This window comes from Synchiropus splendidus, chromosome 8 (assembly GCF_027744825.2).
Source record: "Synchiropus splendidus isolate RoL2022-P1 chromosome 8, RoL_Sspl_1.0, whole genome shotgun sequence".
Lineage (NCBI taxonomy): Eukaryota > Metazoa > Chordata > Actinopteri > Syngnathiformes > Callionymidae > Synchiropus > Synchiropus splendidus.
In genome coordinates, this window is record NC_071341.1 from 21,551,643 (window position 1) to 21,566,731 (window position 15,089).

General features: G+C 41.7%; 2 protein-coding genes across 4 annotated transcripts; both read left to right on the forward strand.

Moving 5' to 3' along the window:
* Positions 1 to 1,516: 1,516 nt before the first annotated feature.
* LOC128764257 (uncharacterized) lies at positions 1,517 to 6,763 on the forward strand. Of its 3 annotated transcripts, none has more exons than XM_053873874.1 (11): positions 1,517 to 1,639; positions 2,605 to 2,943; positions 4,299 to 4,637; positions 4,702 to 4,800; positions 4,879 to 4,938; positions 5,943 to 5,969; positions 6,046 to 6,063; positions 6,130 to 6,216; positions 6,279 to 6,341; positions 6,415 to 6,447; positions 6,517 to 6,763. In XM_053873874.1, the coding sequence occupies exons 1-11, from the start codon at positions 1,576 to 1,578 to the stop codon at positions 6,567 to 6,569; spliced, it is 1,182 nt and encodes a 393-aa protein (XP_053729849.1). In that variant the 5' UTR covers positions 1,517 to 1,575; the 3' UTR covers positions 6,570 to 6,763. The 3 variants fall into 3 exon arrangements, with proteins under 3 accessions (XP_053729849.1, XP_053729850.1, XP_053729851.1); XM_053873876.1 differs by lacking the exon at positions 1,517 to 1,639 and adding an exon at positions 3,008 to 3,585 and having other exon boundaries at positions 2,844 to 2,943; XM_053873875.1 differs by lacking the exon at positions 1,517 to 1,639 and having other exon boundaries at positions 2,793 to 3,585.
* Positions 6,764 to 8,113: 1,350 nt separating this feature from the next.
* Positions 8,114 to 12,803, forward strand: dhx40 (DEAH (Asp-Glu-Ala-His) box polypeptide 40). Its single transcript, XM_053873869.1, has 17 exons — positions 8,114 to 8,428; positions 9,352 to 9,497; positions 9,590 to 9,709; positions 9,879 to 10,115; positions 10,176 to 10,242; positions 10,306 to 10,437; positions 10,524 to 10,623; positions 10,684 to 10,770; positions 10,845 to 11,027; positions 11,100 to 11,180; positions 11,249 to 11,406; positions 11,505 to 11,619; positions 11,695 to 11,803; positions 11,922 to 12,016; positions 12,078 to 12,147; positions 12,219 to 12,447; positions 12,561 to 12,803. The coding sequence occupies exons 1-17, from the start codon at positions 8,254 to 8,256 to the stop codon at positions 12,683 to 12,685; spliced, it is 2,229 nt and encodes a 742-aa protein (XP_053729844.1). The 5' UTR covers positions 8,114 to 8,253; the 3' UTR covers positions 12,686 to 12,803.
* The last annotated feature ends 2,286 nt before the right edge of the window (positions 12,804 to 15,089 follow it).

Consider the following 15,089-nt stretch of genomic DNA (forward strand, 5'->3'; position numbering starts at 1 on the left):
AGTATATGCGTTTTTTTTCTTAATTATATACTCTTCTTAATTATAACATTTTATAGCATGAACATGTCAAATAAGATAAATATTTCCATATAGAGTTCTATACTTCTAAATAGAAGTTCTCAAATTTTCATGTAAATAGTATACAAATATTTAAATGCACAAACACGTCTCAGTTTACAACAGTTGCATTATCAATGTGGCTTATTTTGGACCATTTCTCATTTAAGTAATAAATCATTCTATCGTAATGAATATCTAACTGAATGAATGAATGAATGACTTGAATATTTAATGGTTCATAAGTAATAGATAACCACAATCTTTCCGTATGACATACGTACTGGTTTTGTTAGTTGTGGTTTCAGGCGTACTACAAATAGTCGCCGTTAGCTGGCCAGTTGTTTTTCTAGGATCATGTATTTTGATGTGTGTGATTTGAAGAATAACAAGCATTATTATTTTTTTGAGGTTTCATTGTACCGTACATACAAAGACTGGGGTTTAAAGCTAGCTTTACTATCAGGTAGGTTGGGGGGAGGGGGGTAGTCTAGTGGTGCTCAAGGCTCCAGTGTGACTCATCATCAGGGTGACAGCCGGTGATGAGATCTAGATGTGTGTTGCACTTGTGGTTCCATGAGCAGCCCATACTATAATCTTCCACTTCAGCCTCAGCCAACTCCTCCAGTAGCCTTATAGTGGAACAAGCTATCAAGTGTCCTCTGCCAACCTCCACCAGACGCACCATTCCAAATTTGCAGTTTGAGCAGAAGACTATCAAGTGAAATTGGCGTTTCAAGACCCAGGTTCATTTTGACATTTCTTTATGACGTTTAGAGTTCACTGAAGTAGTACGTCCTTGTAAGTAAACATCTTCCAGTCGACACAGAATAAGCCTTGACTTGAGTGAAAAATAAACTTCTTGCATCGCAGTATTGCTCAGCTTGATTCAGCTTAATAGCTTTCATTCTTGTTGTTCTCTGTGATCTGACTGCCTCTGACTCCCAGGTAAACAAGCCTGAAACACCCGACCAGGAAGGTCAACTTAACGTGATACTTCCAGCCTCCACTCCATGACCAAGCTTCTCATCTCCTCTGAGGAATCCAGAGGTCCAGAGTTGAATAGTGTGTAGAAGGCAGATACACTGTGTCTGAGTCACAAACAGAAGCTCCTTTTCACCACCACATTTGCATTTCTTACACGGTGAAACTATTATTGTCACAGGAAATGAATACAGTGCAAAGTGAAAGTTCAGGGTGTGAAAAACCTTAAATGAGAGGAATTGATCTGAACTTGCTGGTATGCAGTGGACGTGCACTGCACCTCTGTGCTCAGTGTTTGTTAGAAGAGACAGCAAGTGGGTCACACTTGCTCGATGAAGACTAAATGCTGTACTTTAAAGAGCAGAACAGGAAGTGGTCTACAGGCTGAAGTCACGTCAGACCCCTCCATCGGTCTGAGACATTTTAGAATGAAAGTTCATGAAGCCAAAACATAGACAGAAGCTCTTGAGCTGTGGTCGGATGATGCTTGCAAAGTTATAACAGGCTGCAGAACAGATCAGGGCACTGATCAAGATGCTGAGCTCTTCATGGTTGAGCCCCGTCCTCATTTTCTGCTGTCTGTCCATCTTCACCATTGGTAAGTGTTTGGAGAGAAAACCTGGATATGGAGCTTTTGTCCATAGTTTCTGCTTTGTTTCTTATTTGGTTTATTTCTGGGCAGCAACAGACCAAATTGGAAATTACTTTTGTAGTCGCACACCTGCTGATCACACGTCATCACATTGCACTTTTCTTGCATCACGTTTGAGCTTTAACAATGTTGTGTAGCTGTTTATTAATACCTGTCTGTCAGACAAAAGTTCTGGCAGCCCAGAGCTTTGCTACTTCGCTACTTTCTCAGTTCAACCATTTCAAACCTCAGTGATTCAAAACTATGTTGTGTATTTTTCATTTCACATTTAGACAAAACTCATGGTTAATAATAATAACATTATTATTATTATTATTATTATTATTATTATTATTATTATTATTATTATTATTATTATTATTATTATTATTATTATTGATAATAATAATAATAATATAATGCAATCACTTTTCTCTGTAAGACTACTGTAATTGAAGAGCGTTTATGTAGTGGGAAAAGTTCTTTATCTTTACATAAAGTATCAGGCCTCATCCAAAGGTCAGACACTTGTAAAAAATACTGAACAATAATGGATGAAAGCTTTCAGTCCTCCATCAGAAACCTGGTGCAGTGTTGCTTCTACTCAAGCCAAGCAGTTTTTTTTTTTTTAACAGAATTCACTATTGTTCATGTACACATTTCAACAATGCCTCATTTGCCTTGTATAATAGATAATGTATTATCTGCTAATTGATTCATTCATTATCCTGATCAACTGCTGTAGAATCCCTGGAAAAGCTGGAAATTTCCTCTCTGGAAAATGCATCCCACAAATAGTTAAGTTCATGTCAGATGAAGACAAATAAGAGCAAAAAGCGTTGTAATAAATATAAAATTAGATAGCACTTAGTTGCTATATGGAGCTTCAGCTGAGTGAGCAGTTTAGTCATTGTTTCCCCTTCCCTTTGCAGGTGACTCTTCCGAGGAGAAGCCATGTGAAATAGTGCGTCACAACACGCTGAACGTGGTGCTTGGCTCCTCTGTGCACCTGCCGTGTCACTTTAATAGCGATGCCGACGACTGTGTGTTCTGGCAACACGGTACCGAGTCACATACAGTGGTCAGACTGACATGTAAAGGCAGGATCCGTTTCTCTGATCCCAGAAACGGTCGAGTCAAGGCCTACTACATTCAGTCGTTCTCTGGAAACTACTCCATCTCCATCGACAACCTGCAGGAATCTGACCTGGGCCAGTACTACTGTGTGTACAGACAAGAGTGTTTCGTGGTGGAGCTCACCATTAAAACAGGTGCGTGAGTAAAAAATGGTGAAAAGGTTGGTGCAGACCTGTGGTCACGTTTGCTTCCCCACAGCTCAAGTTGCAGGCCTGAGTCAAGATGAGCGGCTTCCAGAGTCGGTCCAGAGTTGAATAGTGTGTAGAAGGCAGATACACTGTGTCTGTGTCACCAACAGAAGCTCCTTTTCACCACCACATTTGCATTTCTTACACAATGACGCTATTATTCTCACAGGAAACGAGTACATTGCAAAGTGAAAGTTCAGGGTGTGAAAAACCTTAAATGAGAGGAATTGATCTGAACTTGCTGGTATACAGTGGATGTGCACTGCACCTCTGTGCTCAGTGTTTGTTAGAAGAGACAGCAAGTGGGTCACACTTGCTCGATGAAGACTAAATGCTGTACTTTAAAGAGCAGAACAGGAAGTGGTCTACAGGCTGAAGTCACGTCAGACCCCTCCATCGGTCTGAGACATTTTAGAATGAAAGTTCATGAAGCCAAAATATAAAGACACTAGCTCTCGAGCTGTGGTCGGCTGATGCTTGCAAAGTTATAACAGGCTGCAGAACAGATCAGGGCACTGATCAAGATGCTGAGCTCTTCATGGTGGAGCCCCGTCCTCATTCTCTGCTGTCTGTCCATCTTCACCATTGGTAAGTGTTTGGAGAGAAAACCTGGATATGGAGCTTATGTCCATGTCACAACGTATGTAGTTTCTGCTTTGTTTCTTATTTGGTTTATTTCTGGGCAGCAACAGACCAAATTAGAAATTACTTTTATAGTCGCACACCTGCTGATCACACGTCATCACATGGCACTTTTCTTGGATCACGTTTGAGCTTTAACAATGTTGTGTAGCTGTTTATTAAGCCTTTTAATCCGTTTGTTGACCCGCGAGCAGTAATTTACATTTACAGAAGAAACAACTGAAAACAGTGAGGAAAACTGAACTGAATTGTACGATAAAATGAAGGTTTCTGTGTGAAATGACACGGTGCCAAAATCCCCTCGCTGCTCTTGAGCAGACTATTTGGAAATTCAAACGTAAAATTTCCATCAGAAGTTTTGACAGAAGGGACTCAGTACTGTGGTGGTGCTTTAATGTTAGGTAAAACCTGTCCATTATTTTAGACACAATGCACTGTTTATTCACTATTTATGTCGTTTTAGTGTCAACAGTCCATTAGTGTTTTATTACAGTACAGTGAAATGCCATTTTAGCAAACAAAAGTTGTGGCAACCCGAAGCCTCTCTACTGTCATGTTTTCTCAGTTCAACCATTTTAAACCTCAGTGATTCAAAACTATGTTGTGTATTTTTAATTTCACATTTAGGATTTAGTTGTTGTTTCCCCTTCCCTTTGCAGGTGACTTTTCCGAGGAGAAGCCATGTGAAATAGTGCGTTACAACACGCTGAACGTGGTGCTTGGCTCCTCTGTGCACCTGCCGTGTCACTTTAATAGCGATGCCGACGACTGTGTGTTCTGGCAACACGGTACCGAGTCACATACAGTGGTCAGACTGACACGTAAAGGCAGGATCCGTTTCTCTGATCCCAGAAACGGTCGAGTCAAGGCCTACTACATTCAGTCGTTCGCCGGAGACTTCTCCATCTCCATCGACAACCTGCAGGAATCTGACCTGGGCCAGTACTACTGTGTGTACAGACAAGAGTGTTTCCTGGTGGAGCTCAGCAATCAAACAGGTGCGTGAGTAGAAAATGTTGAAAAGGTTGGTGCAGACCTGTGGTCACGTTTGCTTCCCCACAGCTCAAGTTGCAGGCCTGAGCCAAGATGAGCGGTTTCTGGTGTACTTCTTTGTTAGCGGGGGACTTCTCATCCTTCTGGGTGCCGGCGGCTACTGCGTCTGTAAGTAGTGCCAGCATTAGCTTAACATTCATCTCATGACTGATCAAACTAAATGGTGTTTTTTTTCTCCTGTTTTAGGGAACAAAACCAGCAGTCAGATATACAGAATAAACAATGGTTTGGGTCCATCAAGTGGAGGTCAGTATGAATCTTTAGTTCAAAAGAATGAAGAGGAAAAATAGTCATGAAGAAGACGTATAGAAAATACCGTAGGTTATGTTACCTCTCATGGAAGGATGCTCCTCACTTACTGGGATAAAAGGAAGTGTGATTAGGTATGTAAGGTATGTTAGAAAATATACAACTATATTCAAAATAACATTTCCTCAGTCTCGTAGTGCAGGTTTAATGTCTTCACTTGCTGTGAACCTCTGCTACTTTCAAGAGCAACAAAGTAATTCAACCGAAAATGACGGAGCTGTTTTAGTTGGAAACTCAACCTGCAAGTTTATTTTTGGTCAATATGAGCTCTTCAGAGTTTCCAAACCACAGACAGCAATGTTTCCTGAGCGATTCGATCATATGGAGGAAGACCGTGTACGATTCAAACCACCGTGCTTCTTATCACACGTGCAGCCTCAACAAAAGCATCAGAAGTTTGATGTGCGGTTTGGCCGTAAACGACAATTGAAACCTACAAGCCTGTTTACTTGAACTCACTTTACAAAGGCTTCTTTTCATGTCCCTCAAAATAGCTCTACTTTTTTCTCTGGCCACTCTGGTTTCCTCCCAAACATACAAAGTCCAGCTGGACGTGTCTGGTTTATACGCACCATGCAATGCACTGGTAAGGCGGCCATGGATTTGCTGCCATGTGCCCTATGTAGATCAGAAAGACTGAGTCCAGATCGAGACCAAACTGAATACAAAAGAAACTATCATCGTTCCAATGGAGGCATTTTATTTCTTGAATTTCTTTTGCATAAAATGACTACTGTGTCTTTAGCGGTAAAAACAAATATTTTGTGTGTCTGTGTGACCAATAGAGTTCTGCCTCTGTATGCCTTGCGCTCCTCATTGGTCTCTGTATGCTCCGGTCGTGGGGTCTTGACCACAACTTCAGCTTCCAGATAGTCTGGAATAATATGAATAAAATGAATGCACATGATGTGGATTGGATTTCTTGCTCTTCTCTCCGACAGCTGAAACTGCAGGCGGACAACAGCGAGGTAATAGTCACAATGTCACGACAGCTTTTAAGAAAAACACAGTGCACTCATATCTGTCACACCTTTCCTCCTCAAGCAAACAATCTTGTCTACGGTGGGTTCAGTTCTCCTTCTCTATGGTGATCGTTCCATCATGTCTTAAACTCTTATTTCACATCAGACAACGACACCCACATGAACTGGGGCGCTTCTGTCAGCAACTTAAACCTGAACCAACCTGCCATGTTTGAAATGAAAGCCACTCCAGGTAACTTTCAAGAGTCCATGTCACTGAATCAAAGCCAACTGACATTTTGATTCTCCCCACAGGGCAACAGCGTGCCGGCCACAAGCTGGCAGCCCCGCCTTCTCCAATGGCAGGTCACATGAAGGGTGAGTGGATTTAGTTCTTTTTTTATTATTATTACTACTATTTTAACTTTATAATTGATTTTTTTTTCTACAGGCTGCAATCTTACACCAAACCTTCCCCCGAAAAGTGAGTTCTCATAGTAGGAGTTCATCATGTGATGGTTCTGCTGACTGAACTGTTGTCTGCTTTGTTTAGATACAAACGACTTTGTTTACAACCGAAACGGTTTCTCTCGCGGCGGACCATAGAGAGCAAAGATCTGGGTCATCATCAACCAAACAGTTTCAATATATTCAGGTCATATATTACAGCCTGCTGTTTATCTTTTTTTTTTTTTCGCTCACATTTAATGTTGTTTTCTGGATTTCATTAAGGATATATGATTCGATTTTTATTTTCTTACACCTGTTGCATGTCTCTTCCATAATGTTTCAATAAAACGCACCTGACAGCTATAGTTTGTGTCATGAAAGCAAGCAATATTTGTGACAATCAAATATCTTGAATTAAACCAGCATAAAGGTTCACTGGACTATCTTAAATTAATTCGAGTTTTAAGAAAATAATAATAATTATAATACAGACCCGTCATGGATAATTGTTACAGAAATAAATTCTTATATTTTGTGTTCAGTTCACACAGTTTTTTATTACTGTTCACAACATTAATAATTTCACACACAATGGTTTTATAGAAAGCATCAGAAAACAAAAGATAACACAACGTGGTTTAACAGAGAGAAGCGTTTGAAGAATCAAGGGTGAATATTTTTACTGAAGAAGGAAAAAAAAACTCAAATATCAGACAGCTCCAACTGTCGGCATCACAAGCGCGCCTCATACATCATCTGGAGCAGTGCAGAATCAATATTTATCCGATAACATGACAAATGTCAATGTGAGAAGCAGCATGTAAACAAAGTGGCAAGCAGCATTTGTAATAACCATGAAACACAGTCACGATTCGTATTATTCATTCTCCGGAAGAGACAAGGCATCATGACCCAATCTTTTTTTTTCTTCGTTTCATTTGTCTTTCTGCATTTCCTGTCATGGAAAGTCAGCCTCCCCCACCTATCTCACTGCTCCTCTTCATGCCCACCTTGATCACCTGTCAATGGTTGTCTGCCTCTTCTTCTTCAGTCCAGTGCGTCCTAACGTTCTCCATCCAAAATGTCCTATGTGTTTTCAAACATGATTTAAATGGGATTTTGCTTTGGACTTGGAGAAGCTTAGTACAGCTCCAGAATGCCATCTGGACCTGGCAACACCCCCCAATTTATCTCTATGCAGAAATGGAATCAAATGTGATCATTTAGCTAGTAAGGAGGTCTTCAGATTTGTGGACAAATAAATGTGTGTATACAATAAATAACAAAATACAACAGACAACACTGTAATAAATGAATATTTTATTATTTAAAATTTACATTGCAAAATTATTAGGCCAAATCTTTGCTTTGTTTTGACTATGAACCATCTCACTTTTTCCCCCAATTAGTTTACTTACATTGTGGACCCTAATAGTTATTATTAGTAGTAGTAGTAGTATTTATTTATTTATTTTAGCTCATTAACATGTTGGAAGTCTAATCGTTTAAAAAACAAATACAAATAAAATACTAGCTTTATCGTACTGGTCGTCGAATAATATACGTCAATAATAATGATTTGTTTCATATCGGAGCAACGTTTCAACATTGAGATGGTGCCCCCTGCCGGATAAAAAAAGGCGATGCGATTTAAAGTCACGTGATTAGAACAAACCAATACCAACACATTTGGTGAGAGTTTGCGGAAGTTGCTCTTTGTGTCGTTCACTAAACGTGAGGGACGTGAAACAAAATGTTTTCAGGCGGGTTCCTGTTACATAATCGATAAACTCAGTGCTCCTCCGGTGTATAAAGTATATGTAGAGTTTCCTTAGCGAGCATGTCGAAAGAATCAGCGCGCAAATGCTCCAAACGAGCGGAGTCAGAAGAGTTGCCCATCTCCCAGCACAAGTCCCGCCTGGTGCAGGCGGTCAGAGACAACGCTTTCCTGCTGGTCACCGGAGAGACTGGCAGTGGGAAGACCACACAGCTACCGCAGTATCTGCACCGAGCAGGTAAAACGCCGTCAAGACTTGTTTGTTGTTGGTTTGTTTTGGTACTTGTGTGAGTGCTGGTTAGTTATTCATTTGTTAGACACAATTGACGGTGAGCGAGTGGCTCCTTCGCAGTTTAGTGAATAAATCTATAACAGGTATCGGCAACCCAAAATGTTGCAAGCGCCATATTGGACCAACAAAACAAGTATGTCTGGAGCTGCCAAAAACTATAAGCCTATATAAGCCTTATAATGAAGGCAACACATGCTGTATGTAGCTATATTAGCCTCCTATCAAAATGACCAAGTTGGCTACAAATGCATAACAAATACATAATACATGATTAAATGTTTATTTCCCCTGCAGTGCGTCCTGTAGAGAATGACTACTCTGTTGTACGATGCCGCCTTAAGTTTAACTTCATTGCAGTATTAATGAATTATGTTTCATTGCTTTGAAGAAATTAAAGAAATGCAATAAATAAATCCGATTTTTTTATGTCATTTTTATTTTGAGGATTCGAGAAAACAAGTGCAATGAAACACAGCCTGCATTTATAAAAATAAAACAGCAGGCCTTTTGAAAAGGTAAAGTATATAAAATGTAATTAATACAGTTTCAGTTTGATTTCTTTGCAAATGCCAAGTAAGTCAGGGCAAAGGTAAAACGCAGCAGCATCCTCTTCCCTTTTGACACACAACCACCGCAGCTGTCCTCAGATCCTGAGCAACAAAACACAATAATATGCCTATCATAACAACAACAAAATATTTCTGTTCATTTCGATTCTGATACAGTTTTCATGTCTAACAGCACAACTGATGCTTAAATGCGGTTTCGTGTTTTGCGCATTTATAAATAGCAATTAGTATCATCCTCACGTGTTGTCTTTTCAAACGTATTAGTTTTCCTTTCATTTGTGTCTTTTTTCCTCTCTTGAGGTTTTTGCAAAGATGGCAAAATTGGAATCACTCAGCCCCGCAGGGTTGCAGCCATTACAGTGGCCCAGCGGGTGGCTCAGGAAATGGACTACACTCTGGGTAGAGAGGTCGGCTATCAAGTGCGCTTCGATGATTGCACCACGCAAGTGAGCCTCAACCACTCATGCAAACCTGCAGAAACCCACCCCGCAGCTTTCTCAAGTCAACCTAATGTGGATGTGTTTCTTCCCCTCCTCAGGACACAGCTGTGAAATACATGACAGATGGCTGCTTGCTCAGAGAAGTCCTGGCCGATCCCAGTCTATCTCAGTACAGTGTCATCATTTTGGATGAAGTCCATGAGAGAAGCCTAAACACTGTACGCATCACAGCACCTTCGCTGTAGAATATAAGTCTAATTTTCTGACCAAAATGTTGAATATAGTTAGTTGAGGTTCACATACAATACAGTAGTGTAACACATTTACCAGTGACAAGGACCTGCTTGCATGTGTAATGCCAGCTCGTATCTTTTTTTTCGGCTGCAGGACATCCTCCTGGGTTTAATGAAGAAGGTCTTCTGTGGAGCAGGGAGAGCGGCCCGAGGGCGATCGTCCCCGCTGAAGGTGGTGGTGATGTCGGCCACCTTGGAGACAGAAAAGCTGTCAGCGTTTCTCGGGGACTGCCCTGTCTTTGCCATACCGGGGAGGACCTTTCCAGTCACGTGCTCCTTCGGTTCAGCGGTGGGACCTAAAGACCTCGAGAGCACTGGCTATGTGAAAGAGGTAGCATGTCAGTTTGCACTGTGTGAAGAAATTTCTAGTGATATTTGTGCGTATTTGAAGGTGGTATCAGTGGCGCTTGATGTGCACACCAGCGAGGTGGCTGGAGACATCCTCGTCTTCCTAACAGGTGCGATCAAATATCCTGAGCCACTGTCGATGCTTGGCCTGTTCATCAGTCCTTGTCTGGCAGGTCAGTCGGAGATTGAGCGTGCGTGTGACTTGCTGTATGAAAAAGCTGAGAAGATCGACTACCGCTATGATGTACATGATGAAACCGTGGAAGGTCTGCTCATCTTGCCCCTCTACGGATCCATGCCTACTGGTGAGACCACATCACCGCCACCCTTATCATGTTATACGTTCACTATTGTCGTGGATTCATCCTTCTTTTATTTTATGTTTGAGCAGAGCAGCAGAGGCAAATCTTTCAGCCTCCACCTCCAGGGATAAGGAAGTGTGTCGTAGCAACTAATATTGCTGCCACGTCACTCACCATCAATGGAATAAAGTAGGAACACTCACATCAAGTCGAGACGGAATGAGAGCCTGATATTGTTTCATGAAACAGGTACATCATCGACAGCGGCTTTGTCAAGCAGCTCAACCACAATTCCAGGGTGGGCATGGATATCTTGGAGGTGGTGCCCATTTCAAGGTCAGCATCTTCTTTCCTCATGAGGCAAATCCAAATATTTCCAATTGATTCCAATTGAACTGTTCCTTGATAAGGAGTGAAGCTCAGCAGAGAGCGGGCAGAGCGGGACGCACCTCTGCTGGAAAGTGTTTTCGGATTTATAACAAGGAGTTCTGGGAGGAGTGCATGCCGGAATACACCATCCCAGAAATCCAGAGGACAAGTCTGACTTCAGTGATACTGACGCTCAAGTGCCTTGGTGTTCATGATGTTATTCGGTACGCAGCTCCCCACTACTGCTCCTTCTAAAAAGTCCTCTTGTCGCTCATGATTTTTTTTTTTTAAATAAGGTTTCCGTATCTGGACTGTCCTGAGGAGAGGTTCATCCTGGAAGCACTGAAGCAGCTCTATCAGTTTGATGCCATCGACCGGTGACTCTTCGTTCGTGCTTGCTGGCAGCATTTTTGGTGAACGTCTTAACTGAATGCTTCATGTGCAGGCGAGGGCAGGTGACGAGCCTCGGGGAGCTGATGGTGGAGTTCCCACTTCAGCCAGGCCTCACCAGGACTCTGCTCAAAGCTGCAGCTCTCGGCTGTGAGGACCTGCTGCTCCCAGTCGCTGCCATGTTGTCTGTAGAGAACATCTTCATTAGACCTGGTGGGTTAACAAGGATTGGCTCAACCTCCACAGTATAAACAAGTGGAAATAATAATGCAACAGTGTTGTGATTGTATGCTATGAACGGTTCCTTGCAGGTCACCCTGACAGGCAGAAGGAGGCCGATGAAATTCACCGGGCGCTGGCAGCCAAGACTGGTGGCACAAACGACTTCGCTACACTTCTTAGTGTTTATCAATTATGTAAATCAAGGTAAGATTGCTGACAGCCAGTTTGGCGCTTTCGGTTGCGTTAATTTCAGTTTGGTTTTTTTTCATTGGCGCCTAGTGAAAGGCCCTCAGTTTGGTGTAGAGACAATTGGATCCACTGGAGGGCGCTGAAGTCTGCCTTTAGTGTGGAGACTCAATTGCGGGAGATTCTCCTCCGCCTGCAGCAGGTAGAGTAGCGCAAGGAGTCATTTCCGTTCATAGGTTTATTTATTAAAAATATAAGTTAAAAAGAAAAAAACTTTTGTTGACTTGTCTCGAACATATTCCTTTCTGTTCATTTTCCAGAAGAAAGATTTTCCCGTTGAAACATTTGATGGCAATAAAAGTGAACTCTTCAGACGCTGCTTGTGCACTGGATACTTTACCAATGTCGCAAGAAGGCAAGTTGTGATCAATTGATTTGTGGGTTCATTTTAATACAGCACTTATGGCCTCATGTAGGTCTATTGGAAAGGTGTTCTGCACAATGGACGGCCACGGGTCGATGATTCATATCCATCCATCTTCCACGGTATTACAGGAGTTTTACTTGCTGGAATGGTAGCGTTTCTTTTCTTGCTTATTCGTGTTTCTTCTGTTCAGCTGTTCGACCAGGAGATCGATCTGAACTGGATCATTTTTCACGATGTGCTGGTGACCTCACGTGTGTACGTCAGGACAGTGTGTCCCATTCGATATGAGTGGGTGAAGGACCTGCTGCCTAAACTACATGAGGTGGACGTCTACGAGCTGAGCAGCGTGGCAAGAGAAGAAGTGACTGAAGAGGAGATGATGAAGTGGGAGAGCAGGGAGGCTGCAAAGCGACCGGCAGGTTGTTGGAATCCCACAGTCAGCTCCCAAATGTTGACCATGAATTTATTGTGTATTTGTGTGATGAACAGCAAAAAAACATATTGCTCATGGCGTTGTGTTTTGGTTTTACAGAAGTTTCGACAGAAGAATTCCTGAAGAAGTTGGAGAAGCGAAATGATGAAGGCTCAGTGAATGATGCACGCGCACGCTACCTTCAACGAAAGCAGCAGAGACAAAAGCAGAATAATGCTCTATGACATCCCTCTATAAATACATGTGGTGGCTAACTAGTGTCTTCATTTGTCATCCCCTGTAAATAACATATTTTGATGTGTTTTTAAACAAATCTTGTTACATGACTTCATATTTTCAATACTTCATACAATAAAAATTGCTTCTTCAAAACAGATGTGGACTTTCTTAATATTATTCTAAGAAATATAGCTTATTCCAGGCAAGAAATTGCCAAGAAACAGTAGATTCCCTGTAATGGTGTGTTGTAGTCCCTTCAGAGAACAGCACGAACGGGTTCTAACCAGGGTAAAGGAAGACTGGACGATGGTGTTATGGGTGGAAGTATTTAAGGAGAACTTTGTGAGACGAAGAACAGATGCTGGAGTAGGACCTGGCGGACTGATGAAGCTTCATGAAACAGTGACCTCGTTTTCAGAGCTCACTAAATGGTGCTCTCTACAAAAAAAATCTTGTTTAACACTTCATGTAACAGAGGTGGAGATTTGTACAGGGTAGAAGAGATTTTGAATAAGTGAGTCTATCACTCCATTCTCCAATGACATGCCATACCCTGTGGACAGCGCTTGATAGAATGCAGTTTTCGTCCTACAACAGAACAACCCAAGGGTAGAATCAGTCAGCTGGTGTGCTGTCTGCGACGGCATAACTAGCCGAGTCACCAGATCTCAGCTTTATCCAGCGACTGTGACGCACATAAGAGGTGCCCAGTGGGGTGAAGTGTCATCAGATGACCTCAACAAACCGTTAAGGATGCCAAGAGTTTCCAAGCTTGCTGTTTGTCGGCTATATTGTAAACATACTGAAAGTGTGAGTTTTTTTGTGCGAAACATGTACTGTATTGTATATATCTGTGTGTGTGTTCTTGTACGTCTATCCTTGTGAGAACCTGTATGAGGTTTTTGATCAACAGAGTGAAGGCATTTTTGCTGGTCCTCACTGCATCAAGTCTCATTCTGAGGGTGAAAACTATAAAATAGCTCAGTTATTTTGACTTGGTTTTAGTTTGGTTAAGCGTAAAGGTTAAGTTTAGCCATTTGTTTTAGATGGTTAGGTTTAGGGTGCGAGGCTGGGGAAAGCATTATAGCAATGTATGTCAATGACAGTCCTCGCTAAGATAGGAAGACAAACAGGTGTGTGTATGTGTGTGAAAGGCCAACACATTCAATTGTGGAGTAGAAAGAACATTATGCATGATTTTAAAATTATGAAAAATAAAATTGAAGTGTGTCGTGCCAAAGGTTTCAGCCGCCTTTTCTCTGAGTGCATCCAATCTCCTTCAGATGTTTCCTCCTGCTCGCTGAATGATCGAATGCTGATCTATGGACTGAATAGAGTCCACCTGTGTGTAATTTAATCTCAGTACAAATGAAGCTGTTCCGTGACAGCCTCTGTGGCTTGTTAAGAGAATATTGGGGAGCAAGAGCATCAGAAAGTCTGAGGAACCCACCAGGCAGGTCTGGGATAAAGAACAATTTCAAGCAAGGTTTGGCTATAAAACCGTTTCCCAAAGCCTCGAACACAAGACGCTATGTGTGGGATGCAGCAAACCTGTGGAAGAAGAATGCAGAATGTTGTGTGTGTGGAGGCAGGAAAACTACGAATACACACTCTGAAAATGCCATCCCTGTGGAGCACATGGAAGAAAACCTGTAGAAATCCGCAAGAGACGTGAGACTAGGGTGGAGAGTCACTCCTTCAGCAGGACGACGACTCTAAACATGAAGTCAGGGCAACAAGGGAATGGTTTAAAACGTAACATATTCATGTGATAGAACGACCCAGTCAAAGTCCAGACCTAAATCCAATCCAGAATCTGAGGCTAGATCAGAAAACCACCACTCTCCATGTAATCTGGCTGATCTTGAGCTGCGAGGCCATGAAGAATGGCTGAAAGTTTCAGTGTCTGGAAGCTGGGAGGGACCCCAAAAGACTTTCCAAAAAGGTGGTTCCACATAGCATTGCCTCAAGGGGGCTGAATATTTTTGCACACTGCACCTTTTAGTTTATTTGTATCAATTCATATGCCCTTTTCTTTGTCACAAATATGTCACTATGTGTGTCAAAATGTGGCAGCGACAGATATATATATATACATATATATATATACATATATGTGTGTGTGTATATATGTGTGTATATATGTATATATTAGTGCTGTCAGTTGATTTAAAAAATTAATAAAATTACAGGATTTTGTAATTAATTAAACGAATGAATCGCATTTTTATGTCATATCTGCTAAAGGCCTCCTGATAAAGAATTTGAGTTCTAGGGTATTAAAAAATCGTAGTGCATGACTAATCAATTGAAAACAGCAAGAAGAGAAGATTTGAAATCCAATTTTTTATTGGTGAACCGTGGATCACTGGAGAAAATGAAATCCAAAAGTAAAGGTCAAGCACATCT